At 41.9% G+C, this 17,618-nt stretch overlaps 1 protein-coding gene across 1 annotated transcript in view; it reads right to left on the reverse strand.

The window, feature by feature from the left end:
* Positions 1-17,618, reverse strand: part of Topaz1 (testis and ovary specific PAZ domain containing 1) — a 51,749-nt gene that overhangs the window by 7,225 nt on the left and 26,906 nt on the right. Inside the window, exons 7-15 of the mRNA XM_028767420.1 lie at positions 17,499-17,584; positions 16,704-16,829; positions 15,964-16,027; positions 12,957-13,108; positions 12,667-12,759; positions 8,567-8,682; positions 5,246-5,309; positions 3,725-3,899; positions 2,807-2,907 (exon numbers count right to left, since the gene is read on the reverse strand). Coding sequence (XP_028623253.1) covers positions 2,807-2,907; positions 3,725-3,899; positions 5,246-5,309; positions 8,567-8,682; positions 12,667-12,759; positions 12,957-13,108; positions 15,964-16,027; positions 16,704-16,829; positions 17,499-17,584 — 977 coding nt within the window. The remainder of the gene's footprint in view (positions 1-2,806; positions 2,908-3,724; positions 3,900-5,245; positions 5,310-8,566; positions 8,683-12,666; positions 12,760-12,956; positions 13,109-15,963; positions 16,028-16,703; positions 16,830-17,498; positions 17,585-17,618) is intronic.

Here is a 17,618-nt window from a genome sequence, read left to right on the forward strand (position 1 = left end):
GATCTGATGCCCTCTTTTGGACTCCATAGCAACAGCATGTACATGGTGTGCACACACGTGCACACACACACTCAGGCAAAAATACTGATATACATTTTTTATAAAGATTTATTTACTTTTATTTATATGAGTACACTGTAGCTGTCTTCAGACACACCAGAAGAGGGCATCAGATCCCATTACAGATGGTTGTGAGCCACCATGTGGGTGCTGGGAATTGAACTCAGGATTTCTGGCAGAGCAGTAGGTACTCTTAACCTCTGATCCATATCTCTAGTCCCCTGATACACATTTTTTGAATAAAAAAATAAGGGGTACAATTCAATGGTAGAGTGCCTGGCTTGCATGTGTGAAGGCCTGAGTCTGTTCCCCAGCACTGTATCTATATAAGGCAAGGCTGGGAGGATGGACGGCTTAGCTGGTAAAGCGTTTGCCATGCAGCATCAGGCCATGAGTTTGGATCACGAGCATCATGTAAACACTGGGCAGTGTAGCACAGGTTTAGAGCCCCAGTGCTGAGGAGGCAGCAACAGGAGGCTCCCTGAAGTTTGCTGGCTAGTCAGTCTCCTGAAACAGAGTTCTAGCTTCATGGAGAATGTCTCAAAACATAAGGTGGAACAATGGCAGAAGGAAACCACCCACGTCTCTACATGTGTCAGCAATGGGCAAGCACATATATACACATGTATACACACAATATATATATATATATATAAATGTTTCAAGTTAAGGAGATATTAAAAACATTCTGAGCAACCGGGCGGTGGTGGCGCACGCCTTTAATCCCAGCACTTGGGAGGCAGAGGCAGGCGGATTTCTGAGTTCGAGGCCAGCCTGGTCTACAGAGTGAGTTCCAGGACAGCCCGGACTATAAAGAGAAACCCTGTCTCGAAAAACCAAAAAAAAAAAAAAAAAAAAAAAAAAAATTCTGAGCTTGTAGGCTATACAAAAACAGGCTGTAAGCACAATGTGGACCATGGGTCTTAGTTTACAGACCCTTAATATTCTGTACTCTTTTCAACCACATTTTTATTATGATGTGAAAATACTTTTAATTCGAATAAATAAATGAATCTTCAGGTGATAATTTTTAGATTAATTTCAAGATTTTTCCTTATATTCAGAAAGGAATGGGCTTGAGTTGGGTCTGGTGTACATATTTATAATCATAGCATCCAGGAGGCTGAGGCAGAGGGATCTTTGTGAGTTCAAGGCCAGCATAGTTTACATAGTTCTAGGACAGTTAGGGGTATTTAGATTCCTGTCTTCCCCCACCCAAAGCAAAGCTAAAACAAATCAGAACACACACACACACACATACACACACACACACACACACACACACATCCTAAACCACCTTCTAGTAAGATGATATCCAAAATCAACTCTCTGAGGACAATAATTAATTTTTTTAAGATAGAAAAATTCACCAATGTCTTAATGAGCTAAGAAATAACCAAATAAATCAGAATAGTCTAAAGTGTTAGCTAAATGTGTACACTGTCAAGAAGACAGTAGCTCAACAGTCTCCAGTGTGCAGGCAGGCACTCATGTCCACGAAATGACTGTTCTGACTCCCTTCCCCTAGAGCCCGCAGCACAGAAGGACCCATCCTGCCACACATCAACACAGTGAGCATTAAATCTGGAAACCGATAGACTTTCTGTTCAGCCAGTCTGGGTGTATGCTGCTTATATATAAGTGAACCTACAGAGCCACTCAATTCTGAAATAACCAGAGCTAACGGAACCTGAGCTTTAACACTTAATTTAACAGTGACCATACTTAATCTCAGGTTCTGTTGATTCCATCCCCAGCTCTTCCCTTCACATTGGATTTTCATGCCCTCTGTTTGGACTTTACTGAGGCTTCAATTCAATTGATCATTTCAGGGAAATGTAAAGGATGTAATAAATACAGTGTAGCTTTGAAGGTTGATGACTTGGCTCTGAGGGTAAAGGCTCTGATGACAAGCCTGATGACCTGAGTTAGATCCTTAGGATTACATTAATGGCAGGAGAAAACCAATTTTTGTAAATTGTCCTCTGACTACCACATGCATGCCATCATATACATATATGTATGCATGTATGTACACATGCACACATACAACCAAATGAAATTAAACAGAGCAGTACGTCTTGAGTCACTAGACCACCTACACATGGGCTCTATTACAGGTTAGACAGGGATGTGGCACGTGGTGTCTTAGAGTATTCAAGGGTGATTTCTAAAGAGCCTCAATGGTTGTGAACATCCTGGGTTCATCGTAAGAAAGGTATTGTGAGGCTGAGCAGGGTTTGTGCATGCCTTTTAACCTAGTACTCAGGAGGCAGAAGCAGGAGTATGTCTGAGTTCAAGACCAGCCTGGTCTATATAGCGAATTCCAGGACAGCCAGGACTATATAGAAAGACCCTGTCTCAATAAATAAATAGACAAATAGATAAATAAGTAAATAAAAGAAAAATAATTTGTGCTCTTTCAAAATTATAATGACAACTCGGGAGTTGTTAAATAAATTATAAATTCAAAACTTTCAAATAAAATATTTTAGCATGGCCTCCAGAATCTAATAGAGCAGTTGGTGTCGTCACCCCCTGTGCACACCTGTGTCTCATTATCCCCTTTCCACATCTACTTGGTGTGAAAACTAAGAACTCACTAAGTAGTCAGGGTTCATGTCTGTCGTAGCTGAAGTGATTATTAGAAAATTTCTGATTTGAAGGATTACTCCATATTCTGTTTCTAATTTTAAAAGTAAGATTCTCTGTATCAAATCAACCTAATATATGGTGAGGTAGGTACCTTGGGCCACAGCAGCAGTCTGTGATAGAAGTACACAGCGCTTATTCCGATCCTTCCCAACAAAGTCTTATCCACCTCGCTGTACTGCGGGTCTTTGCTGACTGAAACATAAAGCAGACACGGAAAGATGGCACATCTCACCTCACAGGCCTAGTGCTGACAACCTGTCCTGCCAATAAACCCACCCTGAAAGTTAATAGTGCCTTGTTGTTGTTGTTTTGTGGTTTTGAGACAGGCTCTTTCTACATAGCCCTGGCTGTCCTGGAACTCACTTTGTACACCAGGCTGGCCTTGAACTCACAGAGATTGACCTGCCTCTGCTTCCTAAGTGTTGAGATTAGAAGTGTGTGCCACAATACACAGCCCAACAGTGGATTTATTCTCAAAGAACTGTTTAAAAACTGAAACTGTATGGGCTGCATGTACAGTCTAGGAGAGTTACTCTCTGGCCTTTTACAGAAAGTTTGTTATTCCCTGATAGAGGCCATAGTAACGACATTTCATAACAACATTTGAAACCCCATGTATTCTCTTACTTCTGTAATCCTAGCACTTGGAGGCAGATTACAAATGTAAGGCCAAGTCAAGTTGCATAGTGAGAATGTCAAGAGAATGTCTTTTTAAAGACTACACAACATTTTTTGGTTTGTAGATAGTAGAAACATCAGTGGAATAAAAAAAATTTGGGTGTCCCCATATCATAATAATTAACCTAAATAAAAAGAAAATACATTCATGTTCTACAAAAACTTTAATACTAAAAACCAGTTTCTGTCCTTATAACTATAACCTAACATAATAAGTAGATGGAAAAACCCACAGATTTCAGCTTATTTGAAACCTGTAATGGGCTAAGCCTCTGTTTCACCCTCCAGCTAAGAACCACACAATCCTCAAAACAAAACAGTAACATTTTACCTGTTTCAGCAAATTCACAAAAAGGAACACCTGGCCTTTCTTCTTTATAATCTTCTGTGAGTGTTTCAGCAACACAAGCACAGAATCTCTGGAAATCTGCAAATTCTTCACAGCCCATTTTTATGCTAATGTACAGGTTTCCCAATTTGGTCCAGTCACCTTTTTCTTTACAAGTCTATTAAAATTATTAAAAATGAAAAAAAAAAGAAAGAAGAGGAGGAAGAGGTAAAAAGTAAAAATTGTGCCGTCTCTGCAAGCACATGCTAGCACACAGGCACACGAAGGCACACGGAATCTGTTAGAGTAAGTGGGAACTGACAATCTTTTTTTTTTGGTTTTTCGAGACAGGGTTTCTCTGTGTAGCCCTGGCTGTCCTGGAACTCACTCTGTAGACCAGGCTGGCCTTGAACTCAGAAATCCACCTGCCTCCGCCTCCCAAGTGCTGGGATTAAAGGGAACTGACAATCTGACGAGCAACACACAGCAATACCACTGAACTGCGCTTTTCTCAGGGCAGCAGTCTGACATGTATTGGGTTACTCAAATGCTCCAGGACTTGATGGTACAGAACTTCGTAAGAACCACCGTCACCAAGGTGCACGAGCATCTCTGTAGCAACACAGTATTATTGTACTGCTTTTGGAGGGAGCACACTTTACCATTATTTGGCCATTTATGATTTGGGGCCCACAAAAGAAATTTCAGTAAGCTGACTGTCTTTCAATTACAAACTAAGACAAGCTTTCTGAGGCAGTGCACAGGTTGGGTCAAAGATTTACTATCTGAGCCAGGCTAAGCCTACAATGAGAGGGAGCACGACAGACATGTAGAGCAGAGGCAGCTTTCGGGCTCCTCTTTCTTATCCTACTTCATTTTTAACTATGTGTATTTTCAACATGTGTATGTTTATGTTTGGGTATGCATACATGTATACTGGTGCCTTTGGCGGCCAAAGGAGGGGCAGCATATTACAGCTTAAGTTCCGGGGAGCTGTGAGCTACTTGACATGGGATAGGAGCCGGACTCAGGTACTCTGCAAGAGTAGCAAGAGCTCTTCATCACTGAGCCATTTCTCTAGCCACCCTCTCTTTCTTAATCGAAATGTCAGGAAAGTGCACTATGGTCCTGGCTCTCATCAGCTCAGACCCTCAGCCATCTAGTCAGCCAAGCTTCTGCCCAGCACTGAATTACAGATCGACACAAGTTAACTCAGGAACTTTGAGGATTAATTTAAAATAGCAATCCTAGATTACTGTGTGGTGAGGAGCAGGTGGATGAGTTAGAACCCAGGGCTGTGTACACACTAGCAAAGAGACCTACCAAGCTCCATCTTCATTCCACAGCTTTAGAAATTCAGATGCTTACCTTTCAAAATATTATTCTTTAAACTATAACTACCAGACTTTTCTTCCTTAGCACTTCCTCTAACGGATGTTTCTAAAGCGGTTCCTAAAGTGCATCGTTCACACATGGGTCACTGGTTTCAGGGCCCAGCAGTTTCTTTGAAGACAAATGTCCTACCTGCACTTCACTCAAGGCTGAGTCTACGTCACAGTCCCAGTTCTTCAGCTGCCTCACTCGCAACCTTCAAATGACAGAGAGTTGGTTATGCTGACTTCATCCCTACGTTACCCATGTCCTGAGAAAGGCTACTGCACAGAAAATACCCTAAACGTTCTTTACAGCCAGATTCTCTAAAAACCACGTTTGTTTATTTAGTATGCTTATGTATGTGGGTATATGTTGAATGTGGGCATGCCCATACCACAGCATACATGTGGCAGTCAGTTTTCTCCTTCTCCAAGTGTTCTGGATATGAGCTCAGCTCATCAGGCTTGGTGAAAGTGCCTTTAGCTGCTGAGCCAACTTCTGGTCCCAGCTTCTGATGTTCTAGCTTCAGCCTTCTAAGTACTGGTATTACAGGTATATGCTACTATGTGAAGCTAAATAAATTATTTTTCTATCTACAAAAAAAATTAGCCGAGAATTGAATTAAATCAATAGATGAACTTAGGGAGAATTGACATCTTTATTTTGTCTCTCGGTTCATAAACAGCATGTTTAATTTCTTTCAACATTTCATGGCTTGCAGCATACAGTTCGAGTATGTTCTGTAAACTCTCTACCTAGCATTTCATGTTTTGAGCTATGATCAATAGTGCTGTTTTAGATATGGGTTCCTAGGCTCATTGCTGTTGTACAGGAACATGGTTGATCTGTGGGGTGGTGTTCACTCTGCAACCTTGCTATACTCATTCATTAGGGTTGTCACATAGGTTTACAATTCATGTCACCTACAAGTACAGGATATTATTTTACTTCTAATTTATACACTTTTTATTTTGATTTCTTATCACGTGGGCCGGAAGGTATGGGCCAATGGTCTTAATGAAGTGTGGGTATTGTCTTGCCTTGTTCTCAGTCCTGAAGAGAAACCTCCCATCTTTAGCCAAGTGTGCCTGCTGCTTGGTTACATCATTCTGTACCAAGTTAAAGAATTTGTCTTTCATTCCAATCTTTCAAGGATTTTCACATTTAAGCTCATGAAAGATACTGGTGTATAGCTCTTAAAAAAACATTTAAAAGTGTGTTTCGCCTGTATATATGTGCACCATATGAGTGTCTGGTAATATCAGAGACCAACAGATTGGGTCAGATCTCCTAGAACTGGAGTTGCAGATGGTTGTGAGCCACCACATGGGTGCTGGGAATCAACCCTGGGTCCTTTGGAAGAGCAACCAGTGCTCTTCACTACTGAGGCCCTGCTCAGCTCCACAACTTGAAGATAGGGTATCACGTAACCCAGGCTGGTCTCAAACTTGCTATGTAGCCAGTGCTAGATTTTAGTTCCTGATCCTCCTGCCTCTGTCTCCTAAGTGCTAGATTACAGGTATTGAGTTGCCACATCTGGCATCTCTTCATTTCTTGTACCCACTTTGGTTTTTAATTTTTTTGAAACAGGGTTTCACTATGTAGCTTTGGCTGTCCTGGAACTCATTATATAGACCAGACTAACTTCAAACTCACAGAGATCCATCTGCCTCTGCCTCTCTGCCTCTGCTCCTGAGTGGTAGGATTAAAGGTGTGTGCCACCATGATGGGCCCACTTTTCTTGTCTATTGGTAATACTTGCCTCAAAAATGTTGATAAGCTAATCATGGTGGCACACACCCTATCACGTGGGAGATAGAGACAGGAGGATTAGGTATCCACATCTAGCACTGACTATATAGTGAGACCACTTGGGTGCAAACAAAGACAAGTCAACTGCAGAAATAAAGAAATATAGGCCAATAAATATTAGTCTCTCCCATTTTCTGGAATTATGTATAATTTCACTCGACTCATCTTTTAAAAAATGAGTAGACTTCTCAAGAGAGACTCTCTGGCCATTGGGATAGCTTTTTTAGAAGCTTTTAACTTGTAGATTAAATTTCTTCTATCGTTTATACAAATATTTAGACCTAGGAATCATCCCATTTCATCCTTGTTGCTGAGTTCACAGTTAATGCTCACAGCAATCTCTTCAGTGGCAGGAGGGTCTGTACTGATCCCTCCATTCCTGATGATTTACAATCTATGTCTATGCCTTTTTGCTTTTAAAGAAATAACTGTGTGTGTGGGTGTGTGGGTGCTCAGAGATCCACCTCAAGTGTCACTCCTCAGCATCTGTCCTGCAGGGAGCAGAGGAAGCCCAGAGCCTCAGACTCACAGAAGAACGGCCAAGGCTTTTCTCAAGGGTGACTCAGAGGGAAATGGTAACACCCTCTCCTGTGGTCCATGTGTGGATGTTGGCAGTGTGTGCAGAAATGTCTACCACAGCTGTCTCCCCTGATGCTTACACCTGGACTATCCTACTAGGATGGCAGCCTGCCTCTTGATCCAGCTGCATACCATAGACCTTGCCTCCTCGTTAATCTATGTGTAATTACCAACCTCCTTGGTCAGCTGTATGTAGAACTCTATATAATACACATGCTGAGCTTCTGGAGGGCCATGGGTTCCCTAGCAAAGAGCCCAGACTACCTACCTGATCCAAGGTATTTCTGTCTCTGTCTGTCTTTCTTTCATTCTCTCACCACCCCAGTAAGGTTCAAATCTCTGAGACCAAGCATGGGCTCAGTACTATCTACCTTGCTTTTGAGACTAGGTTTCTCACTAAACCCAGAACTCACTAAGTAAGCAGGGCTCGATGGTAAGCTGACCCCAGGGATCTACCTGTCTGTCTCCTCAGTACCAGTATCACAAGTCTCTATGACCAGCTAGAGACTAAACACAAGTCCTCACACTCATGTGATCAACACTTTACTATCTTTCTAACCTAACAGATTTGCTTTCCCTTTTTTCAATACATGTCTATTGCAGCACTACTTGTTTGCTTTTTACATTGCTAGAGATGGAACCTAGAACCTTGTGCATGCCAGCAAGTGCTCTCCCAAAGAGGGACACCCAGTCCTATGGCAGTATACCAAATCAGAGACTAAATCAATGGTTGGGGCTTCATAAGCTGAGCAGAAATAGTGAACGAGGGGGAAGGGAGAGCACCAAGCTTATAAGAGTGAGGCAGGGAGAAAACAAAAGCTAACACGATTTGCATACACACTGGAGCACATTAAGCACAGTTAAGCAAGCAGTCAAATGTAAGTGAAGAGAAGCTTTTTTGCCGTTAGTGGACACCACAGTTAAATGAGGGACTGAGCAGAGTCAGACTCAGGGCAGCTGTGGTCAGAGACAGGAAGGGCTTATAATGGGTGACAAACTTACCCCCGAGACACGAGTGCTGAGACAAGTCCTGATTTCAGGTCCCCACCAAGATACAGACCTGACAGTCTCCTATCTTACCTGGATTTGGCTTCCAGAACTGCAGATATTTCTTGTTGGGATGCCTGTGCTTGGTGTAAAAGCTTAACAATATAGTTCAAGTGCTCTGGGTCAGGCACCATCCCAGCTTCAATGAACTGCAGAAGAAGAAAACAACCCAGTAGTCGTTCTTGTAAAAATGTGAACAAATTGAGAGGCCAGTGTGTGAGAAACGAGTAAGACAGTGGCAGCCAGAGTCAGGCACGGGCACAGGGGACTTGGGAGATCAAAGCTTATTAGCAGCATTTGAAGCATAATGTCATCAAGCGTTTGAGAAGCACCCATGTCCTCAGAATTTCAAGTGAACATGGGAACAATATTTTTGAATATCAAACTTGAACTTTCTGTTCTTGGGTTGCCTCCACTACGCTGTAATGTAACTCCTATTTGGTTGGCATTGTCTGTCCCACTGCAGCTCTGGTCTGGCATCGATGCCTCATCCCTTATGGTAAATGGTGAGAAGTTTGTCTTGGGCCTCACCCCAGCCCTTGCCAGTGAAGAACTGGTTTTTACTTAATAAATTAACAACCTATACAACTGCCTGCCTGAACGCAGTCATCTACTTAACTCTGAGACTTCCCCTCAATTCTCACAGGCCCTGCTTCTTGTCGTTTTCATGTGCCACAGCTTGCAGAGCACTGACTAAAATACCTGAATGCCCGTGGTCTGAGACTGGATGAACAGGAGGCAGATATCCCAAAGTTATCCTAAGATGTTGGGAAGGCTAGAGGTCCTGTGACTTGGCCACCAAGTGCTACCCCATGACTGGGAGACTGACTCAGCTGAAGGTGTATGAACAATACTTCTTCAGAGTCTACTGTGGTTATATTCTCCTACTGAGAAATTACTTGAACACTGAGATCTTTATATTTTACTATTTACTTATTTTTTGTGGTGTGTGTGTGTGTGTGTGTGTGTGTGTATGAATGAAGTGTGTGTTATTTGGGGAGCACACTTGCCATGGCTGCATGTGGTCAGAAGACAACTTTTGAAAGTAAATTCATCTCCCACCTTGTTTGAGACAGGGTGTCCGTCATTATCTATGCACCCCAGACTATCTGTCTCCATTGGCTTCTTGGCTATTCTCCTGTCTCTGTCCCCCATCTCAACAGTGACAGGCTTACAGAGCCAGCATTGTGCTGGCTCTTTATGGTATGTTCTGGGTCAGAAACTCAGGTCGCCATGCTTTCATGGCAAGTACTTTTACCCACTGAGCCTGTCCTAAGTCCCCTCAAAATGTTTTTAATATGTGAGAGAATGTATGACTTACTTCCCTCATCTAGATTTGCATGGAGTAGCAGGGATTAAAAGTTGGGGTGATGCCCTGGTTATATTTATGTGTTTGTTTTGTCAAGTTGACACAAGCTAGCGTTATCTGAGAAGAGGGAATTATAATTGAGAAAATACTTCCATAAGCCTGGTCTATAGGAAAACTTGTGGGGCATTTCCTTAAACAGTGATTGATATGGTCAGGCCCAGTCCATTGTGGACAGTGCTGCTCCTGGGCAGATGGTCTGGGCTGTATGAAAAAGCAGGCTGAGTAAGTCACAAGGGGCGAGGAGCAAGTCAGTTAGCAGCTTCCTCCACGGCTTCTGATCCCATCCATTCCTGACTCCAGTTTCCTGCCCTGGTGTCCTTCATGAAGGCCTATTATTAGGATAAGTGAACTGAAACACACACTCTCCTGCCCAGGTTGGTTTTGGTTATGGTGTTTTATCACTGCAATAGATACTCCACCTAAGACAGATGGGATAACAAAATAGCCGGAGAGTGGAGAAGTTGTTTTTTCATGTGAGGTGCCATTTGGTCATTAAGAACTTAAAGCTGAAGTAAGACAGAAATTCTTTTACTAAAGGGAACAGCAGAAATTCACCAAGTATCCCTCTTTTTGACTTGTGGGGAAACTGCCTTAAACTCGATAGTGAATTCTGAGCTAGAAACTCCTTTCTAAGCCATCTGATTAAACAAACTGGAAACTGTTTTGGTGAAAAACTGCTTCCTGTCTATTACAAACTTGAGTTTTTGAACTATGTCTTTTAGCTCCTCTGGATATAAAGCATACTCAATTTTATTTTTAAAAAGGAAGACAGCTTCCCTCCTAAAGCTATGGAACTTTATGACATAATACAGAAAGAACCCGAGGGTCATTGTTCTACTCTGTAACATCTCAAAACCACGCCTCCTAGTCTCTACACGCTACACCATGCTGTGATGTTGGATCAGATGGACAGAGGCAACTATAAAACCTGTGGAAGAACCCGGTAACTGGTTCCATTCAAAGCTACCTTTAGCTGGGTGTGATGGCTCACATCTTTAATCCTAGCACTTGAGAGGGAGGCAGTTCTCTGTGAGTCTGAGGCCACCCTGATCTCTGTAGTGAGTTCTAGGTAGTCAGAACTATATGATGAGACCCTATCTCAAAAGACAAAAGACCACCAAAACCAAAACAAAACCAACCAACCAAACAAACAAACAAAAACAACAAAAACTATCCTTTAAAATTGCTCAAAAACCAGGATAAGTATGAATATGTCTTAACAAGCTAGGTTAGGTTAACAGTCCATTTATGACAAATCAGAACTCTAATGATACATATATGAGGATGCTGTAATAAAACCCAGTACGTTGTATGTTAACTTAAAATACTAATAAAGAAAAAAAAAGCAAGAAGGAGGAGGAGGGGATAGGATAGGGGATTTCTGGAGGAGGGATGGGGAAAGGGGATATCTGAAATGTAAACAAATAAAATATCCAATAAAAAAACACTCCATTTATGAACATAAAATAAACTCTGAATTTCTGTTTTCTCCATGGTCTGTAGTTTATTGGATGGGGTACATTATACTGCTCGAATCAGGAGTAAAAACATTCAAGGAAATATTATATTGGCATTGGTGGACCCTGAAAGTCTCCAGATGCTGATACTACATTAAACAACTTTTAGGAATAATGGCTCCATACTAACTGTGGAACTAACAGCCTCTGCACAACACCCCCTGGCCCAGGATGAACCAAATCATTGATAGACAGTCTCAGGTTCTCTTTAACTGATGTGGTTGAGAAATATATACACTATATATATATATATTTTTTTAAAGGCAGGATCTCATGTTGTCTAGCCTGGTCTCAAACTCTCTACTTCTGACTCCCCTGCCTCCACCTTTGGATGACTCGCAGTACAGGTGTTTTTGCCACCACACCAGTTTTATCCAGTGCTGGTTGGTGCTTACCAGGTATTCTGAAGCATTCAACAAAAGTTAAACTTGGCAGCTGAAGACATAACTCAGCTGGTGGGATGCTTGCTACACAAGCACAGGGACCTAAACTTGAATGCTCACACCCCGTGAAGAATGAGGCACAGAAGCACAGGCTGTAAGCCCAGTGCTAGGGAGGTAGAGGAGGTAGAGACAGGATTCCTGGGGTTTTGATGTCTAGGCAGCCTGGCCTAACCCAGTAAGCTGGGAAGTGACGCTGGCTTCTAGTCTCCATGTATGCACACACACACATACATACACATTTAATTTTTAGTGTGTTTTAAAGTAGCATTAAAAATTTTTTTTTTTTTGGTTTTTCAAGACAGGGTTTCTCTGTGTAGCCCTGGCTGTCCTGGAACTCACTCTGTAGACCAGGCTGGCCTCGAACTCAGAAATCCGCCTGCCTCTGCCTCCCAAGTGCTAGGATTAAAGGTGTGCGCCACCACTGCCTGGTGCATTAAAATTTTTATTTCTCATTTTGCTTAATGCCAAATTTAAAACCAATTCCTAACTACTTTATTTTAGTTACAATTTTGTATTTATATACTGCTTTGTTTTGTTGTAATCATAAGTATTTCAGAGAAAGAATTCTTTAGCTATATTTAATAACTGGAGATGAGATAATTTATAATAAAGCAGTATTTCAGTACTTAGAAGGATTTGTTTAAGGAGCTCTCAATCAGTGGAGAGTGCTTCTCAACTATTTCAGGAGAAAAAAGATTATTTATGAATTCTTCAGCAAGTAGAACATGAATAAACGACATAAGGATTATGTGTGAAGAGTCTTTTGTTATTTTCTATTAGAGATAAAAGAGATTAAAATCATACCTTGCAAAAAATCTCAATTAAAGCAGGTACAGCATTCCTTAACTTCATAGCTGCCACATACTCAAATATCTTTAGTAATATTTTCAGAGCAGGCTGAAAGAAACAAAGAAAGAAACAAACAAAAACTACACTCAGTTCCATGTCTCTCAGTGGGTCTTACATTTTACAAATTCATTTATACTGAAAAATACATGGTCTGGGGAGTATTATGGCAGGCAGAAATGGAAGCACTAACTTTAAACAAGCACACGATGAGCACAGAGAGGGTGATCATAGACCAGGTTACTTACCAGCATTTTAGCCATTATGCTGAGCTGCACTACCTGAAAGACTTCTTTCAATAAACAATGCTTGAGTAAAGAAATCACAAGGTCATTCAGCACTTGTAAACTGAAGTGTATCCCTGGGGGAAACTTTCTGTAGTACTCCAGAAATATGTACGCTGAAAGTGGAAAAAAAGTTAGTCATTTGCTGCTCTTAAGACACCCATATTGCCGAAAGTAGATGAATCTTCTGTAGAGATATTATATAAATTCATTTCTTGAAAGGGACCAGAAATGTCAGAAATATTTGATGAAAATGAAAGCAAAGAGTCAAAATGGAGCACGGCAGTGACATGAGAAGTCAACTACGCTCAGCATCAGAATGCACACTGTGAAGCACACAGTGTGAAGTGAGCTTCACAGTGTGAAGTGAGCTGCAGTGTGAAGTGAGTTACAGTGTGAAGTGAGCTGCAGTGTGAAGTGAGCTGCACAGTGTGAAGTGAGCTGCAGTGTGAAGTGAGCTGCACAGTGTGAAGTGAGCTGCACAGTGTGAAGTGAGCTGCACAGTGTGAAGTGAGCTGCAGTGTGAAGTGAGCTGCACAGTGTGAAGTGAGCTGCAGTGTGAAGTGAGTTGCACAGTGTGAAGTACAGTGTGAAGTGAGCTGCACAGTGTGAAGTACAGTGTGAAGTGAGCTGCACAGTGTGAAGTGAGCTGCACAGTGAGCCACCACAGTCACAACTCCCAGAGAAGGCTCTGAGGCTCGTACGGGGAGATGCACAGTGATGTGGTGAGGAGTGAGGGGTACTCTGACACTTTTTACTCATTGCTTTAACTTTGCCAACATATTAACCTGGAATGTTTTTTATTTCAATTTATTGTTATGGACTAAGAAATTATCCACTTCCTTTAAGAAAGTAGTTTATGTCTATCTAATTCCTTCATCTATTTTCTGTACACTTAACCACTTTCAGTTTTTTCACATTAATTTTACTAAAATTGACTGAGTTCGCTTTGTCATTGTTCCCATTTCAAAATTTTAGCCCAAAATCTGCACATTTTAGCTAAAATCTCCTTAGCAAAAAAAAAAATCACTTTTAATTTTATGTTATATCATGTAATAGCTGGGTGGCACTGGCACACATGCCTTTAATTCCAGGACTTGGAAGGCAGAGGCAGGCTGACCTCTGAGTTTGAGGCCAGCCTGGTCTACAGAACTAGTTCTAGGACAGCCTGAGCTACAAAGAAACCCTGTCTCACAAAACCAAAAACCACAGAGATCTGCCTGCCTCTTCCTCCTGAGTGTTGGGATCAAAGGCACGTGCCACTATTGTCTGTCCCATTTCATTCTTATTTATGTGTACGTGACTGTGTGTGTGGGCTGATGCACATGAGGGAAGTGCTGAGGAAGTACTGGACGTCCAGGAGTTACAGGCAGTTATCACCTGCCCATCATGAGAACTGTGAGCCAAACTCAGGTCCTTTGAAAGGGCAGTCCATGCTCTTAACCACTGAACCATCTCTTCAGGCCCTTTGGAACTTACCATGAAGTGATACACTGCAACACACACACACACACACACACACACACACACACACACAGATGCACACACACATACACACTTGTACAGATATACATACATGTGGATGTGCATGCACACACAGACACGTGCGCGCGTACACACACACACACACACACACACACACACACACATTCTCTCTCTCTCAATTCAGATGGTTTTCTTCTGGCCACTGATGCTTACAGTTTTCTATCTTGGGAGTTTCCTATGGTTCTCATTCATGTCCTTCTCTTTTCACAAGCTTTGGAATGATCTCTGAAACCTGAAAACTCACCTACACTTATTTCTGTCTAACTTCTTGGCTGTCATAGTCCCTAGATCATAAGAAAATTCTCATATTGGGTCCTATTGCCTCTAGCTTACCAATTTCATATTAGACATGGGTGCCCTTGGGTGTTTTCAGAGAATGAGACAGAAGCTGATGGATGTGGAGCTGTCATGCTGTTACTGCCACACTGCATGGTTTTAGGATCTGTGCCGGGGACAAATGCATATAAACTTGAGTTTGTATCCTCTTGGGCTTATCATCCAGCATGGTGAGGAGATGGAAGGTGAGGAAGGGTGAAGCTGTGCACGCAGACAAAGGCTAATGGAAGCAATCTTCTCAGGAAGGACTGAGCCTTGAAGGCTACTAGCTATTCACCACAGGGAGACCAATGAAAGAAGCAAGGCAACACAGTGCCAGCAGGACTGAGACATGGCACAATGTGGCTACACGGCAGCAGTGGGGACTGTTGACGGAGCTGTATGGGACTTGATAGGATGTTGCCCTGGCAATGAGGGAACATGTGGAAAGAGAAGGATAAAGAGGGGAGACTCAGGATCTAACGTAGACTTGCATAGAGAGCAAGACGCGTTCTCCTTACATATGTAAATGAAATTTCTAAGTCAAGAAATAGGAGTATGTAAGGGACTCACACTGTTAGGTGAACATACTTTTTAAACTAATGAAAATAAAATATTTCTCTTTAATCATTTCTAAGGCCAACAGAGCCAATCTTAAGCAAGGCATTCAGTTTTTATACTTAAATTTAAGAATAAATTTTTACTGTTTGCTTGTTTGTTGTTTTTTGAGACAGGGCTTCTCTGTGTAGCCCTGGCTCGACTGACACTCACTCTGTAGACCAAGTTGGCCTTCAACTTCAAGATGTGCTTGCCTCTGCATCCTGAAAGCTAGGATAAAGGCATGTGCCACCAGTGACTGGCTGATAGTTTTTAAATTAAACTATTGTATATGTCAGTATGTCATGCAGGTAACGGGGTAAGAGTGTGAAGACAGAAGACACCTTTGTAGATTTGGCTCTTCCTTTCCACAGTTTGGACACAGGGCTCAACCTCAGGTTGCCAAGATTTCATAGCCCTTCCACCTTCCGGACTAGCTGCAACACTCAGTGACAAAACAGCACATGTGAAGCCACTCACAGGAACGTGCAATTATCATTCAGTTATTCCTTACCTGCTCGATGCAGCAGACGCTGCTCATTGACACTTATGTATTTCTTAAACACATCCATGCAGATCTACAAAAGTCACAAAACATTAAATTACCTTCATATGCTTTACAGACAAACAAAAAGTTATGAGTTTAGAACATTAGAATAGGAGGTGTTGTTTAAGTTAATTCACAGGCTTAAAATGTGTACTAGACTGATCCTTCTGCCTCCACCTCCCATATTCTGGAATTTCTGGTCTGTAACACCATGGCCAGCTGAATGGCCACTATGGTTGTGATGATGCTAAGAGCTGGCAAGGATGGAATGTAGACAGAACTTCCAGACACTGTGTGTCTGTGTTCACCAGGAGACATGAAAAGAGTACCAAGAGTATCAGTGTTTTAGTATCCAAATAGGGAAACAGTGAAAATGCCCATCAACCTTAATGCTTGCTGATAGTTACTGATAAACTTGTAGAATAGAATATTACCTATTACACAGTAAGGAAAAAGAAACATTAATAAGTAGATGTCAAAACTATGGAGCCAAAGTATGGTATGCATTTTTAGTCTGGGCTACTTCGGAGGCTGAGGCAGAAGGAGCCTGAGATCAGCCTGACAAACACAGAAGACACTGTATGAACCTACACATATAATTTATATAAAGCATAAGCCCAGGCGAAGATTATTATGTTATCAGAGCATTGGGAGAGTCAGATAAAATAAGTGAGGTGAGACTGTCTCCACCTCAGACAGGGCTTTACCTTCTCATCCCCCTGTTCAGGCACATGGAAAAACTTGCACTGCGCTCGCTCACAGCCACGCAATGTGTTAAAATGAAGTTTGCAGTATCTGTGGGGTATCACCAACCCTAAGGGCTTCTGGAACATCTAGAAGATTAAAAAACCTTTTCCATATTAATCATAAGACATAGTCAAATGAAGGTACGTTTGAGTCCAAGGCTTTAACATAAAAACTAGTTCAGCATGATTTATTTGTGACTTTATCAACTTTTCATATTGAAAGATACTGTCAGGATTATGACTGTTCTGTTTCATAGTGTTTTCTTTTTCCTTGAGACATTATCTCACTATGTAGACCAGGCTGGCCTTGAACTCAGAGATCTACCTGCCTCTGCCTCCCACTGGGATTAAAGGTATGCGCACTACTAACTGGCTCCAGCCATCTGCCTTTAAATGCTTACACAGGACTCCTTGCTCTCATACCTCCTTCTTCACAGAAGGCTCGTTATAACCATAGAACACATTGCATTTCAGATGCATGCATTAGAAACCAAACTCTCCTTGGTTTTTCTGACTAACGAAGAAAAGAGAAATGATAAAGCTGGACTTAATCCAGCGTCTCCCACAGTTTATGGTCCTTCCTTCTCCCAGCTTTCAGTTTCAGAGGCCCCTTCTGTTTCAAACTGTCAGCGGTGAGCTATACTCTGCTGCTTATTCCTACCTAATACCCACCCTAAATCTGGGTGTCTGCAACTATTTAAAAAGGAACTGGACCCTTCTGCTTCTATTTCCCTAAGTATGGGTATGGGGACTTACCCCCATATTTTTTTCTCTTTTAAATATGTCACAACTTTCAGGATTCTGCAGTTGTAGAACAGAATGTCTTCCTGGGAATCTGAAATCTGGAAGTAAAAGAGCTAAATTACAAACAAGCAC

This window comes from Grammomys surdaster, unplaced genomic scaffold (genome assembly GCF_004785775.1).
Source record: "Grammomys surdaster isolate TR1022 unplaced genomic scaffold, NIH_TR_1.0 172, whole genome shotgun sequence".
Lineage (NCBI taxonomy): Eukaryota > Metazoa > Chordata > Mammalia > Rodentia > Muridae > Grammomys > Grammomys surdaster.